Below are 17,978 nucleotides of genomic sequence, written 5' to 3' on the forward strand. Positions count from 1 at the left end.
ATCCTCAGTTTAAGCATCACTTTAGCTACATTATTATATAATGAATTTACAAAAACATTTTTTTTCATTAATGTATTTATTAAAGCTTATTTATAAATGCACTACATTGTTATCTGTATTTAATGTTAAAATGGATATGTAAAAATCAACATTGACAAAGAATAATAAATGCAGTAAGGTTTATTGTTAGTTTATGTTTACCTTATTGTAAAGAGTTACCAATACTGATTGAAAAAATATAATATCTACAATTTTTACCCCACAAATATGACCCTTAAAAAAGACTGTGACCTAATGTAGTCAGGTTGATTCAGTCATTTTAAATCATATATTTGATATATGATAAATAAAGCCAAATTTGGGTTACCAGGCAACATACAGTATCTTAATTCATTACTTAGCCTATAATGCTTTATATACTGTATAGCTAAAACAGAAGCATTGAAATCGTCAGTCAACCGAGTATTTCATAAACAAATGAACCAAAAAGCACAAATTATGCGTTCGAACGGTTCTAAATGCTGAACAATAACAATAAAACAAAAGCTCTTTCGCTTGGCAATAATTACTGTAATTATACAGCCACTAAAGCAATTATGGAATCTTAACGTATTCAATAAAACAAAGACAGCTACCATTCCCAGAATGATGGCAGATCATCTGCACTTTAATTGCTACAGATAGGCTACAACAGCACTAAACAGATATAGTGTGCACGAGCGCCCTTTGTTTAGGCAACGGAGGCTCTGAAGCTCTTTGTCCGTCTCCGTTAACCGGTAACGGTCGGCATTTACACAAGAGGAAAACACACACTAATAAAGACTGAAAACAGCTCACCTTGAGGGATGGCTTTATTATGAAAACCGCTGTAAATCCCCGCGCGCGTCGTTTTGTGTCTTCGGAGATCCACGCTCGCTGTCACTCACACACTATTTCATTCTCTGTCTCTCTTTCTCTCTTGTAAAATCAGTTTCGGTCAGTATGTGCTATTGTTAATATATGTATTATGTATTACGCACTTGAAAGATTCTTCCAAAACACATGTGTTATTATTTCTTGTGTCTCACCAGCGCGGTTTACTATGTGTTTGTTCTTGTTTCCACATCTCTAATTAAGATGTGACGTATATGCCGGTGTCTCCCTCTCACGAGCTGTTGACACGCTCTTGATGTTGCAGGCAGGGATCATCTGCAACTTACACTTCTGTTAACAAAAATAGAGTATCACATTAAAAAAAATAAACAAAGATATTGTTTAAGACAAAGACTAGCATAAATAGCGTTAATTTCTCAATTAAATAGCAATTTTAGTGTGCACTTTTCTCTCCCTCCAGCTCTCACCTATAAAGTGGTGCAGGGATGATGCATTTTTGTGGGCCAAAGCCAATTTAGTAGCCTGCCTACATTATGATTGACTTGTAGTTTTGGGGGTTACTAAAACATTGCTTGAAATTTATGTAACATATAGTAAGCTAAACATTAAAGAATACATACTTTACAGATCCCAAAGTTGGCATGAAACAGATCATTTTCTTCCCTACTGTGACATATATCCGAGTGAAATGGCTTCTTGAACAAGAAAAACTGTAGGGCAGGACTTGATTTTGTCCGTTGATTGGATGGTTATGGTTTGCTATCGGTGGATCTCATGTGACTGACAGGTTGCCCCGCACTCGCGCCAGTAAATATGTCATCAGAGATGTCGCTGCAAGAAGGAGAAATTATTTTGATTAAAGATTATGAGGGCACATGTATTTAAAAAAAACAAAAAACAAAAAAAAAAATCCTAATAAACACTGCAATATTCCTTAAAAAATCATCAATTTTGATTTCGTGGTGAAATCATGGGAAAACTCAAGCCCCCAAACACGTGCACTCTGGTTTTGGTGTAAATATTAGCTTCTGTTTTTGATGAGATTATGCTATTGGTTGACAGTCCCTGAACCTCCTATTGTTCTAGCCTTGAGCTCTGACCGTGGTGCTGAATGCTTCGCGCGCGCGCTTTACAACTGCTGTCATTACTGGAACATCACGCGTCATTAACTAATGCACACAGCATATCATATTAGAATTTAATGTTAGATCAGCATTTATAAAACAGTTCGGGCTATCTAAATAAATGAGCAGCGTTTGAAGCCCTTGCAAAAAAAAAAAAAAAAAAGAAAAAAAAAAATCCCGGTTAAACACACAACTGAAAATGTAACTCTTGGCTTATTAGGCTACAGACCCGGTTCCAGAATCAAATCACTGAGGGTGCTTCTGAAATTAGTGCAGATGTAACGTGTTAGCAACGGCTCCACCATAATAGGAATAGCAATGTAGCCTACCACTTTTAGAAATAACTGGAATAGAATGTCAAAAATATTGATACGAATTTTTTAATTTATATATAAGTGTATATAAGAAAGTGTTTTTGTGTTCCAGTTTGCTTTTTATTTTTTAAATTGTTGTTCTATATAAAAATGTACAGACCTTTATGTGTATGTCTGAAAAAAAAAAAAAAAAAAAAACATTTTATACAACTCACTTATAGAGAAAATAATTCAAAATTATTAAACAAGAAACTCCTCTCACATTTTTAGTTTTGCTTGCTTCTACTTATTTATTAAATTATAGGGGACCTACTATGCCCCTTTTCACAAAATAATATAAGTCATATAAGTCTAATAAATAATATAAGTAATATAAGTCTTTGGATGTCCCCAGAGTTATCATTTATTATAGCTTGTCAAATTTGCCCCTATTTGGGTGTGTGCAAAAACTTGCCGTTTTTGTGTGTGTCCCTTTAAATGCAAATGAGCTGCTGCTCCCCCAGAAGAGGGCGGGGCTTTAACAGCTCAGGCTTCGGTTGCTCAACAACAACAAAGCTGGAGAATCTCACGCAGCCAAAACGAGGATTGTCAATAACGGTGTTCAGCCTTACATTGAGTCTGACACTGATGGAGAGACTCAGGAAGAAGTTACAACTTTTAGAATGAAACTGGACGTTTCTCTTACATAAGAGTAGGGGGAAATCTGGAACTGTGTGTTTGGAGAGACTGTTTATGATTTATGGGGATTACAAAAATGGAGTGGGTGGATTTTTACCATTATAGGCTGGTTGTTTACACACACTGTGGACACACATCTGTGTTCAAACACCTTATAATAATTAATTTTACACAATAGGTCCCCTTAAAGTACAATTTAAAATTGTACTTTTCTTCTTAAGTATAGTTTCAAGTACTTTTTACACCCGGTAATGGGTTTTTGCATAAAATCTTACAGCAAAGCTACACTCTGAAATTCTTTTTTTCCACTATAAATAACTTTTGTGCAGTGGAAATGTTCTATGTTAATAAATAGTTAGATTTGTTATTGATAATAAAAATCAGAATAAACAATTCCACATCTTACAGTATATAATGCAGTCTTAAAAATAAAGTTTTTTATTGGCATTGATGGTTCCATAAAGAAGCTTTAACATCAATAGTATTTCACATTGCTGTTGTTTCAGAAACAGGACATTTTAACCCTTGCGTTCTCGCTCGGAGCCCCTGTGACCCAAATGCGCCTGGTGGGCTGAGACAGGTTTCAGAGTGATTTATTGTGAAAAGGTCACCATCTGCCTCTAGTGCCCCCAGATCCAGATCCCCAACCCCTCCTCTTCCCTTCTGAGGTCACACATGCTGTATGGGCACAAAGCCTACATTATCTCAGACAGGACTGTGATTTAGGTGGTCTTGGGAAAAGATCTGCCTTGATAATACTTGATGATTAGCTCAAAGTTGTTGTTGCTCACACATTCGAGCAGAGAGCGGCATGACTGCACTGCACCCTGCTGGTGAGATTGAATCATTGCTGTCGAGTACACTCTTAAAGGGTTAGTTCACCCAAAAATGAAAATTCAGTCATTTATTACTTACCCTCATGACGTTCCACACCCGTAAGACCTTCTTTAATCTTCAGAACACAAATTAAGATGTTTTAGCTGAAATCCGATAGCTCCGTGAGGCCTAGGGAGCAATGAACACTTCGTCTCTCAAGATCCATAAACGTACTAAAAACATATTTAAATCGGTTCATGTGAGTACAGTGGTTCAATATTAATATTATAAAGCGACGAGAATATTTTTGGAGCGCCAAAAAAAACTAAATAACGACTTATTTAGTGATGGCCGATTTCAAAACAATGCTTCAGGAAGCATCGGAGCACAGATGAATCAGTGTGTCGAATCTGCTATTCGGAACGCCAAAGTCACGTGATTTCAGCCGTTGGCAGTTTGACACGCGACCTGAATCATGATTCGACACACTGATTCATTTATGCTCCGATGCTTCATGAAGCAATGTTTTGAAATCGGCCATCACTAAATAAGTCGTACTATTACAAAGAAGCTTTTACTAAACAGTTCTTAAGAGACATGACTTTTTTTTTTTTTTTTTGTCTAATGGGCTCCATAAGTAATAATTTGATAAATTAAACATTAATAAAACATTGATTTACATTATATCATCAATACTCTATTAGTTAATCTACATTAAAGTTTTATTCATATTTTTCAACAACAAGTGACCACAAATGGTGTTTGATGCGTGATTGTCACTAAATTAGACACAAATAACCATGACATCTGCAAAGAAATTATGCAAGACCTTTTCCTCAGGAGTAACTTCACTTACTGTGCAATTAACTTCGACCTTTATGTAATTAAAATGTTTATATTATCATTTAGTTAGAAGAATCATATGAGAGCAGCATAGTTTCAGAACTGATGACAAAACAGTAGTACGGTTGTAGGTTTCTTTATTATGAATAATAATTGTGGTAAAATCTGCACACACTGTTTATTCCATATCAAAGCAACATAAATGTATAACAATGACAAGATGACCTTGAATTTCCAAAGACAGTAAGTGATCCGTTTAAGAAAAAAATAAATTATATGTATTTTATCATAGATAAATAGCTATGTTTCCTGTTTCATATATAAAAGCATCTTTTTATTCTTCTAAAGAGTTTCTGCTACCATTCTAAATGTATGTGATAATATACATACAAAATATGTACATAAACTCTCAGACACACACACGTTTTATGGGGAATTTTCATAGACATAATGATTTTTTTTTTTTTTTACTGTACAAACTGTATATCCAATCCCCTAACCCTAAAACCTACCCATCACAGAAAGCTTTCTGCATTTTTACATTCTCAAAAAACATCACTTATATGATTTATAAGCTGTTTTCCTCATGGGGACCAAAAATGTCCCCACAAAGACAAGGATTTCGGATATTGCCATATTTTTGGGGACATCTTGTAAGGTAGGGTTTACCTGAACCACACACACACACACACACACACACACACACACACACACACACACACACACACACAAACTGACTGTATTTATATATTTTTTATATATTTTTTTTTTGCAATCAGGGAGAACCGAGTCAAGAGGTTATAGTAGCCTAGTAGTTAGAGCTATGGTCTGGTAACAGAAAGTTCACATTTGATCTGTGATACTAGAAACCCTTGAGTATTTTAACCACAGGGCAGTGGTCTTGCATTGTACATCGCTTTGGCTAAATGACTATACTATTTGCATATTTAATACTCGTGCAATGATTAAACCGCACAAACAATTCTGTCCTAAATGCATTCTGTCTGCACACATATCCATAGCAATCATTTATCAAAGGCCTTATATTACACAAAATGAAATGCAAAACAAAAATGCTTTATGATTATGATATTAAAACTGGTAGTGCTTCTGAAACGGTGATTCTGTAATGGCCATATCTGAATTTATATTGTGGGCAACCAATAAAAACATACGAAAAAAAAAATCACTAAAACATGGAACACTAAACTACTGAAATACATTCAGACAAAACTGATCTAAAGAATAAAGATGGCTATCTTACAATTTAGGGGACTGAGACAAAGCCAAAGGGGGGAATTGATATTTGTGTAAGAATCCATTGATTCTTGTGTAATTTTTAGGCAATAATTATGTAATTATGTACATTCGCATGAAAACAAAGGGATGCATTCTTTCTCTCCTTTTCACTTTCTTACAAAAAACAGTAAATTCCAAGCAACGTATTACGTATCTTAATGAGGAGTGAAGGATGCACATGTGTGTAACTGATGTTTTATCTCTATGTTTTGTCATAGTTTGGTCACTCTCTCGCCTCACAAACCGGCTAAATGAGACGGAATATAATTCAGTGATTATGATTCCAGATATGCTGATTGATTTGCAATTAAAAGAAACATTTAAGAAACACTTCATGTGTGACAAAAGCACAGAGGCAACGTCTAGAACATTATCTCACTTAACATTATCTTCATATACGTGTCCAGAATGTGGACCTGCGACATCAGTGCATTCGTTTAAAGGTCATTTAAGGAATGGTTAAGTATTTGACAGTATAGTGTACTAAACAGTCCTAGCACTGCTGCTGACTCTTCATCTATAGGGGAAGAGCTACTGTCAATCATCTGAGCCCATAAGCGGTAACATTATAAAACTTTCACTTTAAATGGATCCTGAACTCAGCTCAGTTCAAGGTGGAATTCTCTCTTGGAATTCTATTTGAACATGACTGGCCTCTGATTGGCTGTCTCCTGTGATAGAACTATGATGTGATCACTGATTGGCTGAGTTTTGGCTCGTAGTGAATCTCTGAACCTGGCATCTCTGTGACCTGTCTAGGGTTAATGTCTTTTGGCCCGCTGAGCACTTTGGGTACAGGACGCACAGCAGGCGGTCTTGTAATAGGAGTAGACGCAGAGTCGGGCCTGGACCACTGTTACACAGTTATGTCGTCTGTCTTTACAGTTCTCATCTACAAAGGGAGAGATAGGAAGAGAGAGGGATTATAATTGAAATCAGGGTTTGTCAATCTTATTTTAATTAAATGTATTAATTTACTTAAGTTAATCTTATTTTTATTTATTTATTTTAAACATTTTACACAACATTTTTACTTACATTATTATCATTATATTATTTTTATTTATTTTATTTAAACATTTTCTTATCAAGATTTATTTATTTATGTAGCTTTATGAAATTTTTTATATTAATCATATTGTATTTATTTTAATTATTTTTATTTATTTTAATCAAATGTTTTTATTTATGTAGTTATTTATTTTTTATTTAAATCAAATGTTATTTATTTGAATCAAATCTATTAATTTACTTAGTATGTTATTTATTTTATTTATTTAGTAATGTTATTTATTTATTTTAATTACTGTTTTATTTTAATTAATGTATTAATTTATCATTTATTTTTAGAAATCAAATTGTATTTATTTATTTTAAATCAAATGTTTTTATTTATCCACTAAGTTGGATGCATTTAATTCAATTAATTACTTTTATCAAATTATTTTAATCAAATGTTATTAATTTACTTATTTTATTTATTCATTTTTTATTTTTACACTACATTTTTATTTATCCAATTTTAATCCAATTTTATTTATTAATGTAGTTTTATGAAATGCATTTATTTTAATTAAACTATTTATTTATTTTTTATTTATTTGTTTTTATTTATGTAGTTATTTATTTTTTATTTAAATCAAATGTTTTATTATTTTATTATTATTTTTTTTTTTTAATTTAATTGTATTTATTTATTTTAATACATTTATTTTTTTCTAATGTATTAATTTATTAATTATTTAAATAACATTTTATTTTAATTATTTTTCATTCCAATCTGTTTATTTAGTTAGTTTAATCATAAAGATATTTCATTATAAATAAAAATCTCATTTTTATTTATTTTTACTTTTTTTTAACGCTGCTTTTCTACAAACTTTTTCCATGGATCCCTTAGCATTCCCTTGTGGCTTCCTGGCGGTCTCTGAACCCCAGATTGTCATGGCATGCAACAACACTCACACACTCACACACCTTCAAAGGGACTGCAAGGTATGGTGTTACAGGTCTGCTCATGCGCAGGTTTAGTGTCGAGATCGCAGGCAGCGCTGTACTGTTTTTCTGCTGTGAGACACCGGACCTCCCGCGTCTGCACCCCTTCCCCGCAGGAGCGAGAGCACTATACCAAAAGAGAGGGAAACTTAATAATAGCAGAAGAAGGGAATATCTTGAAGGACATATTGATGGACAAATGATGTCATCCTCACTGTGCTCCATTCGGTGGTGAACCACTGTGGTTTGCAAGGCTGCAGTTCACACGACTGCACTGGTGACGGCTTCTCCAGGTGGGAGCACTCGCTGGAGCCGCTCACTGTGAAGTCACTTCCTGTCTTCCTCACGCAGATGACGTCCCTGCGCTGGGTGCCGTTACCACACGCTACGTTGCACTGTTGACAGAGAGTGAACACAGAGTGACCACTGCCAACACACATTCATGACCGCTTAAAGACAGTTCACTATTCTATTCTATTCTATTCTATTCTATTCTATTCAATGTTATTCTATTTTATATTGTTCTATTTTCAGAATGTTCTAATTGAATTATTCTAACTTTATTCTAATTGACTTGTTCTGCTCTGTACTATAGTTGTACGGTACTATAAGTTGTTCTATTCTACATTGTTGTACATTAACTGTTCTGTTCTTTTCATCTTTATTCTATGCAACTTTATTCTACATGGTTCTATTATATTATATTTTGTTCTATTTAATTTCATGAGGTTTTTTGATGTCATTCTACATGATTCTTTTCTATTTTTAGAATGTTCTATCTGAATTATTTTAACTTTATTCTAATTGACTTCTATTCTGTTATTCCATTCTACATGGTTCTACATTTAACTTTGTTCTGTTTTTCTATGCAAATTTATTCTGTTCTATTCAATGATGTTCTATTCTACATTCTACTATTATATTTTATTTTGTTCTATTTAATTTTATTACGTTTCTTTGATGTTATTCAATTACATTATTCTATTCTATTTTAGAATGTTCTAATTCTAATTATTTTACCTATTTGTATTAGCTAGTTCTGTTCTGTACTATTCTGTTATTCCATTCTACATTTAACTTTGTTCTGTTCTATTCATCTTTATTCTATGGAACTTTATTCTGCTCTAATCAATGATATTCTATTTTATTTCCTTTTATTAGATTTACTTTGATGTTATTGTGTTCTACATTATTCTATTCTATTGTTACAATGATCTTGTCATGATCCCAGCCTGTGTTCCCCTGTCTTGTGGATTTTTGTTGTATTTCCTGTCCTAGTGTCAAGTTTTGTAGTCCTTTGTACTTTTTTCTTGTTGATTAATTCTCTAGCCAATCACCCCTTGTGTATATATACCCCAGTGTTTCTCATGTTCTTTGTCTGGTGTTGTCCTTAGTGGATGTACTGTGTGAGTTGTTTTCAGTTCTGTTTTGCACCGGTTTGGATTTACTCTGGTTTTTGCCTGTTTCCTGTGGCTTGGATGTATTGTGTTATTTTGTTAATAAACTGCTATATTCCACTTGGATCCTCCTCTTCCTCATTTCTGAAACACTCTGTGCTACAGAACACCAGACCACAAAATGGATCCAGCAGTGAGACTTATCCATCTACGCCAAGGTAACTCGAGGACCACACCCAAGATTTTCTTGAACTTGCTTACCTCACAGACTTTCGTGATTTTGCACTTATTGACTTTTATTGTTACGGACTCAATGATCAGTTTCAATCTAAACTCATACGTGATGGTCCTCGAGGTTCGCTCGGCAGATTTTTGGATTATATTCAGTTGTTGGCTGGGTCCTCTATCACGGTTGAGTATATTGAGGACGATGCTTCCCCTAAACATTTTTTTTTTTGCATCAAGCTCATATGACCCTCAGCTTGGCTCTCAGCCAAGATGGCCACCACGCCTGAGCCCTCAGAGATTGCAGCGCTAGCCATTATGGCCACAGCCATTTGGTGTGTGTGGGCTGCGCATACATCGGCTCCAGTCCCTGAGCCCGTTCCAGCCCATGAGTTCTCTGTCTGCCCTGATACGACCATGGAGGTGGTCCCTGAGTTTCCTGTCTGCCTCGACACGACCATAGTGGTCGTTCCAGAACTGTCTGCCTGCCTCAAAACGACCAGAGAGGACGTTCTAGTCAGAGCCATGGAGGGTGTTCCTGAGCTCCCTGCCTGTCCCGTTATAACCCTAGTGGCCAACGCTAACCTCTCTGTGGTTCATGTTTCAGTTTCACCTGATCAGCCATGGTGGTTTCCAGAGTTGCCAGATCTGCTGTGGTGGTTATTCTATTCTATTCTGTTTTAAATGTTCTAGATTGAATTCTTAACTTCTAATTGTTCTGTACTTTTCTGTTATTCCATTCTACATTGTCTTTAACTTAGTTGTATTCTATACATCTTTAGTCTATGCAACTTTATTCTGTTATATTCAGTATTATTCTATTCTACATTATATTTTGTTCTATTTCATTTTATTACATTTGGTTTTCTTTGATGTTTTTTTCCTATTCTACGTTATTCTATAATAGAATTTTATTCACAGACCTTAACATTGGAATATAATTGAGCTTTTTTTGTTGCAGACACATGGCCCTCAGTGCGTCTGTCTCACCTGTCCCCAGGGTCCAGTGTACCACAGGTGGGTGGGTGTACAGGGACCCCCGTTACAGGCCTTCATATCAGCCGGTTTCTCTCCCACACATTCCACTCCGCCGTCTCCTTCTCTCCTGCCTCCACCGGTCAAACACACCACCTCTCTCCGCAGGACACCCGGCCCGCACGTCGCAGAACACTGAGAGAGAGAAACAATAAGCCACATTTAAAACATTTGACCTTTTGGCAAATCAAGTGCAAGCATCTCACTGTCAATACTCACAGTGTTTGTCCAATCCGTGAAGTACCAATTAGTGACACAAGGACCCATGTGACAGTCCTCGGTGCGCTGTGGGCGGAGCCTGTCATTGCACTCCCTGTCATTCACAGTGTTACCATGGTTACTGACACAGCGTACACTCCGTACTCTCTTTCCCACTCCACAATCCACTGAACACTGCGGGAAAAAAAGATGCATTAACACACACAGACAGCTCAAACACGTCTATGTACCCACACTCCGTCTCTGGAGATAAACACATACACTTAGACTAGAGCAAAACAACACATTTTCCAAGTAAACTACTGTAGCCAGAACATGTTTCATATGGGGCATTAAAAAAAGACACATTTTTGCCTATAAAAACAGCTAGGCAGAAAGCAATATGGAACAATACAGTGGTCTCAATTCACAAGACACATTATTAAAAGATTATTTTCAACTTGACACAGCATCTTAAAAATGCAATACTTGTGGTGGGACAAGAAACAAAGCCAGATGCAGTGCAAAAAACATCCATCTGCATGTGTGCAGCTGTACTGGAGCCTTAAATGGTAAGTTCACCCAAAAATGAAATTTCTGTCACCCTCATGTCGTTCCAAACCCCTAAGACCGTCTTTCGGAACATAAATTAAGGGTTTTTGAGCCATACATTGGCAGCAACATCATTGCATTTTTCAAGGCCCATAAAGGTACTAAAGACATCGTAAAAACAGTGCATGTGACTACAGTAGTTCAACATTAATGTTATGAAGCGATGAGAATACTTTTTGTGCGCAAAAACAAAACAAAAATAATGACTTTATTCAACAAATCTCTTCCCTGTCAGTCTCCTACACTGTTGACGTATTAAACTCAGTACAGCGTTTCTGTGTTATATCCAAATGCCGGCTCAGTATTGACCGGCACCTGCGTCAGCATCACACGCATGTGTCGTTGTGGTCACATGTACAGCGTCGGCCAATACTGAGCAGCCAGTCTTACATAGAACCTGGAAGTGCTGCAGTCAATTTCTCTACAACGTAAACAGCATAGGAGAATGACAGGGAACAGAAGAAATCATTAAATAAAGTTATTTTTGTTTTTTGGCGAACAAAAAGTATTCTCGTCACTTCATTAAATTAAGGTTGAACCACTGTAGTCACATGCAGGACTATTTTAACAATGTCTTTAATACTTTTCTGGACCTTGAAAAGAGCAATGATGTCGCTACCTCTCGGATTTCATCAAAAATATCTTAATTTGTGTTCCGAAGATGAACGAAGGTCTTACGGGTTTGGAACAACATGAGAGGGTGAGTAATTAATGACAAAATTTTCATTTTTGGTTGAATTAACCCTTTAAACATAAAAGGCACAGCTGCTCAAAAATATAAAAACATATTTACAAAATATACTAAATAATATTTTAAAAATATAGAAAAAAGTAAAACTAGTCAACCTCACGCACACGTGTCTTACCGCGCTCCAGTTGGTGCTGATCTCCCAGTGGGAGCAGACGCGCGGGTGGCAGGGCTGTGTGGCATTGGGGCGGGAGAGACCGGAGCAGCGCTGAGGGTGAACCATCGTCGAACGATTCCCAAAACTCTGCCTGCACTGTATGTGACGCTGCTGCACACCCCAGCCGCAGGAAACACTGCACTCTGACCACGCGCCTGTGTCCCAGCTACACACACACACACACACACAAGTTAAATGAGACATATATATATATATATATATATACACACACATAAAACAATCCATCATGTATGTAAATCCATTTGCTCCCTGTGAACAGTGTATGGATAGTAACAGATGCCACAGATGTTGTCGAACATTGTTGGGGGTAATGAATTTAAATTTACAACAAAATATCTGAGTTACTTTTCAAACAAGTAACACAAGTTACTTTGTTTCCCAATTCATTAACTGACACCTCTCTTGTCCCAAAGTTGAGAGAAATTCGGGAGTAAATGCAGAGGTGTTGTGCGCTGCTGTGTGAACATGATGGTTATTGTAGTTCTAGACTAAATGTGAGCATTTACTCATCTAACTTGCACAAAAACAGATTCAGTATTCCTCTAAATAAATAAAAACAGATCTAATTCAACCATGCAAATAAGCAAACATGACTTTAGTTAAACATCATGTTTCTTATTGAGAAAGAGTAAGAGTGCTGAACTTTCTTCTCCTGTGTCCTATTCTGCAATCCAGAATGGCAGCACAGCTAAAAGGTTGTTTGAGGTGCGCCCTTTACTGTACAGATCAGACTGAGGCTTATTCATTTCACTTTTGGTGTAAAATAGCCTTTACATTTGCCTTTTTTTTTTAAATAAAAAAACAAACAAACAAACAACCAAGCCCAGTCCAGCCCAGGTGAGAAAAAGTAATGCAAAAGTAATGTAACTCATTACTTTCAATAAAAAGTAACTAAGTAATACAATTAGTTACTTTTTAGGGAGTAACACAAAATTGTAATGCATTACTTTTAAAAGTAACTTTCCCCAACACTGCTGTCGACAGAGCTTACAATGTATTTAATCTGGAATATGTCTGTAATTGTTGGTAATAAAAACATACTTATTAAAACTTATCAAACGTTTGGGGTCAGTAAGATTTTTAAAGATGTTTTTTATATGATCAAAAATACAGTAAAAACAGTAATGTTGTGAAATATTATTGCAATTTAAAATTTGAATATATTTTAAAATGGAATTTATTTCTGTGATCAAATCTGAATTTTCAGCATCATTACTCCAGTCTTCAGTGTCACATGATCATTCAGAAATCATTCTAATATGCTGATTTGATGCTCAAGAAACATTTCTTTTAATCAATGTTAATACATTGATAATATTGATACGTGATACATTTTTCCAGGATTTTTTAATGAATAAAGTTCAAAAGTGCAGCGTTTATTTAAAAATAGAAACATTTTGAACCATTATAAATGTATTTACTGTCAATTTAATGCATCCAATAATAAAAAAACTATTATTATTTTTTTTTTTTAAAAACTGAACCCAAATTTATGAACAGTATTGTATGTACATGCACAGTTACTCACAACGGTGGACAAGGATGAACATTACACGGTTCCTCCTCTGGTATGGGTTTGGTTGCAGAGTCGCACCTCCTCTCATGGACTTCCTGTTCTGTGTGTCTATTCACACACACAATCTCTCTGTACTGAGAGCCTGGATACACACAAACACATATATACACGTCAAAAAAACATACAAACAGAAAATACACATAATACAGCATTTTTTAGTGGTGAGTGGTGTCAAATTTGATGGCAACGTGTTCTGGGTGGTTGTTTACACCCTCAAGTGTCTGTGTTTTTATGGTCTCTAGATATTGCTTTGGTTCTTTGGGCTTTGTTTAAATCACTAACTCTAAATTTGTGGAAGACTGATACTGAGTGATGCCTGCTTGAGCAAACACCACTGCCAGCTGTGGCAATCTGCAGCTCTTTAAACATACCAGAAGGAGGCGACAGAGAGCAAATTCACACTGGGCAAATCAGTGTAATCAAAAACAGTGGTGTGAGAGCACTGAGAAACCCCTTCACACACACTCACAGCCCTACAGAGAAACTCCCTAACAGTCTGGCACATGTACTTTCTGTTCCACAGTGCTTGGCTTTCTTCATATGTAAGTAGGCAATGGGTTCATGTTCTCTGAGTGTTTCCAGCTCTCTTATTACATATAAACACAAAATCAATCCACCACGCCCACTCTGGATCACAGGTTAAAGAAGAGCCACTCAAAGCAATAGTGTGTGCTGTCAACTGGTGTAAGATCATAAGAGGAGACTCGTGTAAATATCACGGGGTGTATCACTCAATTATAGAACTTCTTGGCTTGTAGCAGACAGGGAAAAATATAGGCGTATGTAAACACTACTGTTCAAAAGTTTGGGGTCAGTAAGATTGTATTTTTTAAAGAAATTAATACTTTTTTTCAGGATGCATTAAATTGATCTAAAGTGACAGTAAAGACATTTATAATGTTAAAAAAGATTTCCACAAAAATATCAAGCAACTGTTTTCAACATTGATAATCATAAGAAATGTTTCTTGAGCAGCAAATCATCATATTAGAATGATTTCTGAAGGATCATGTGACACTGAAGACTGGAGTAATGATGCTGAAAATTCAGCTCTGATCACTTGAATAAATTACATTTATAAATTTGACAGTAGCTTGAGTTGGGATACAGATATAAATTTATGCTAATTAACAAAAACAGTAACATCTGTAAAAATTGTAACAATATGCAACAGTAAACATATCGGCCAAACATTGACCCCTTGAATACAACTCATATACATAGCTATGGTGACCTCTGACCTTTTCCACAGGTAGCGGTGCATTCTGTCAGTGCACCTCTTCGCCACACGAACGCAGGCTGATTGTCCAGTGGGAGGTCCGTTCTTGGAGGGATCCGAGCATTACGATTGGGTCCTAAACCCTGTGGGCGGGGCCTCTCTGGTGGCCATCGATCAGATGCAGAGGAAGATGAGGAGGAAGGGAAGGAAAATGGAGGCGAGGAGGCGGAAGACGACACAGGAGGAGGAGCAATAGGGTTCTCGACTGCCACTGAGACAGCACCTGAAACACAGAGATAAGCATGATGAGTTCTAGTGTGTTGCCTGCCTAGAACGAAACGCTAAACAAATAAGATTGGCTGAAAAAATTTAGTGATGCAACAGTAAAACCCTTGTGAAAAAGAAGTACACTTTTAAAAAGAGTACTTATTAGTGAAATAGTTTGAGCTTCTGTAAGAACCAGTGAGGTTCATACTCGTGTTACGCAGCACGTTTGAGCTTCCTCAAGAATCAATGAGGTTCATTTTCGTGTTACGCAGCACGTTTGAGCTTCCGCAAGAACCAATGAGGTTCATTCTCGTGTCACGCAGCACGTTTGAGCTTCCTCAAGAATCAATGAGGTTCATTCTCGTGTTACGCAGCATGTTTGAGCTTCCGCAAGAACCAGTGAGGTTCATTCTCGTGTTACACAGCACGTTTGAGCTTCTTCCTCAAGAATCAATGAGGTTCATTCTCATGTTACGCAGCACGTTTGAGCTTCTTCCTCAAGAATCAATGAGGTTCATTCTCGTGTTACGCAGAACGTTTGAACTTCCTCAAGAATCAATGAGGTTCAGTCTCGTGTTACACAGCACGTTTGAGCTTCAGCAAGAACCAGTGAGGTTCATTCTCGTGTCACGCAGCACGTTTGAGCTTCCTCAAGAACCAATGAGGCTCATTCTCGTGTTACCCAGCACGTTTAAGCTTCCTCAAGAACCAATGAGGTTCATTCTCGTGTTACGCAGCACGTTTGAGCTTCCTCAAGAATCAATGAGGTTCATTCTCGTGTTACGCAGCACGTTTGAGCTTCCACAAGAACCAATGAGGTTCATTCTCGTGTTACGCAGCACATTTGAGGTTCATTCTCATGTTACGCAGCATGTTTGAACTTCCTCAAGAACCAATGAGGCTCATTCTCGTGTTACGCACACGTTTGAACTTCCACAAGAACCAATGAGGTTCATTCTCATGTTACGCAGCACGTTTGAACTTCCACAAGAACCAATGAGGTTCATTCTCGTGTTACGCAGCACGTTTGAACTTCCACAAGAACCAATGATGTTCATTCTCGTGTTACACAGTACGTTTGAGCTTCTTCCTCAAGAATCAATGAGGTTCATTCTCGTGTTACACAGCACGTTTGAGCTTCTTCCTCAAGAATCAATGAGGTTCATTCTCACATTACCCAGCACGTTTGAGCTTCCGCAAGAACCAATGAGGTTCATTCTCGTGTTACGCAGCATGTTTGAGCTTCCGCAAGAACCAATAAGGTTCATTCTCGTGTTACACAGCACGTTTGAAATTCCTCAAGAATCAATGAGGTTCATTCTCACATTACCCAGCACGTTTGAGCTTCCGCAAGAACCAATGAGGTTCATTCTCGTGTTACGCAGCATGTTTGAGCTTCCGCAAGAACCAATAAGGTTCATTCTCGTGTTACACAGCACGTTTGAGCTTCCGCAAGAATCAATGAGGTTCATTCTCGTGTTACACAGCACGTTTGAGCTTCCTCAAGAACCAATGAGGTTCATTCTCGTGTTACACAGCACGTTTGAGCTTCCTCAAGAACCAATGAGGTTCAATCTCGTGTTACGCAGCACGTTTGAGCTTCCGCAAGAACCAATAAGGTTCATTCTCGTGTTACACAGCACGTTTGAGCTTCCTCAAGAACCAATGAGGTTCATTCTCCTGTTACGCAGCACGTTTGAGCTTCCTCAAGAATCAATGAGGTTCATTCTCCTGTTACGCAGCACGTTTGAGCTTCCTCAAGAATCAATGAGGTTCATTCTCATGTTACGCAGCACGTTTGAACTTCCTCAAGAACCAATGAGGTTCATTCTCGTGTTACGCAGCACGTTTGAGCTTCCTCAAGAACCAATGAGGTTCATTTTTATGTGTTACGCAGCACGTTTAAGCTTCCGCAAGAATCAGTGAGGTTCATTCTCGTGTTACGCAGCACATTTGAGCTTCCTCAAGAACCAATGAGGTTCATTCTCGTGTTACGCAGCACGTTTGAACTTCCACAAGAACCAATGATGTTCATTCTCGTGTTACACAGTACGTTTGAGCTTCTTCCTCAAGAATCAATGAGGTTCATTCTCGTGTTACACAGCACGTTTGAGCTTCTTCCTCAAGAATCAATGAGGTTCATTCTCACATTACCCAGCACGTTTGAGCTTCCGCAAGAACCAATGAGGTTCATTCTCGTGTTACGCAGCATGTTTGAGCTTCCGCAAGAACCAATAAGGTTCATTCTCGTGTTACACAGCACGTTTGAGCTTCCGCAAGAATCAGTGAGGTTCATTCTCGTGTTACACAGCACGTTTGAGCTTCCTCAAGAACCAATGAGGTTCATTCTCGTGTTACACAGCACGTTTGAGCTTCCTCAAGAACCAATGAGGTTCAATCTCGTGTTACGCAGCACGTTTGAGCTTCCGCAAGAACCAATAAGGTTCATTCTCGTGTTACACAGCACGTTTGAGCTTCCTCAAGAACCAATGAGGTTCATTCTCCTGTTACGCAGCACGTTTGAGCTTCCTCAAGAATCAATGAGGTTCATTCTCATGTTACGCAGCACGTTTGAACTTCC

General features: G+C 37.1%; 2 protein-coding genes across 8 annotated transcripts in view; both read right to left on the reverse strand.

The window, feature by feature from the left end:
* The window catches only part of celf3b (cugbp, Elav-like family member 3b), a 57,726-nt gene extending 56,563 nt beyond the window's left edge, over nucleotides 1-1,163 (reverse strand). Inside the window, exon 1 of one of the 3 annotated variants that reach the window (XM_048152556.1) lies at nucleotides 838-1,163. The gene's annotated coding sequence lies outside the window, so the exon portion shown is untranslated. The remainder of the gene's footprint in view (nucleotides 1-837) is intronic. The other 2 variants (XM_048152555.1, XM_048152554.1) reach the window with 2 other exon arrangements.
* A 3,605-nt stretch (nucleotides 1,164-4,768) lies between these two features.
* adamtsl4 (ADAMTS-like 4) overlaps nucleotides 4,769-17,978 on the reverse strand; it is a 109,687-nt gene continuing 96,477 nt past the window's right edge. For all 5 annotated transcript variants that reach the window (XM_048152077.1, XM_048152078.1, XM_048152079.1 and 2 more), the window contains 8 exons: nucleotides 15,153-15,413; nucleotides 13,864-13,993; nucleotides 12,276-12,480; nucleotides 10,819-10,992; nucleotides 10,555-10,734; nucleotides 8,158-8,337; nucleotides 7,925-8,069; nucleotides 4,769-6,839 (listed from right to left, as the gene is read on the reverse strand). In XM_048152077.1, coding sequence (XP_048008034.1) covers nucleotides 6,709-6,839; nucleotides 7,925-8,069; nucleotides 8,158-8,337; nucleotides 10,555-10,734; nucleotides 10,819-10,992; nucleotides 12,276-12,480; nucleotides 13,864-13,993; nucleotides 15,153-15,413 — 1,406 coding nt within the window. In that variant the 3' untranslated portion in view covers nucleotides 4,769-6,708. The remainder of the gene's footprint in view (nucleotides 6,840-7,924; nucleotides 8,070-8,157; nucleotides 8,338-10,554; nucleotides 10,735-10,818; nucleotides 10,993-12,275; nucleotides 12,481-13,863; nucleotides 13,994-15,152; nucleotides 15,414-17,978) is intronic.

The sequence above is a fragment of the Megalobrama amblycephala genome, linkage group LG13 (genome assembly GCF_018812025.1).
Source record: "Megalobrama amblycephala isolate DHTTF-2021 linkage group LG13, ASM1881202v1, whole genome shotgun sequence".
Classification (NCBI taxonomy): Eukaryota; Metazoa; Chordata; class Actinopteri; order Cypriniformes; family Xenocyprididae; genus Megalobrama; species Megalobrama amblycephala.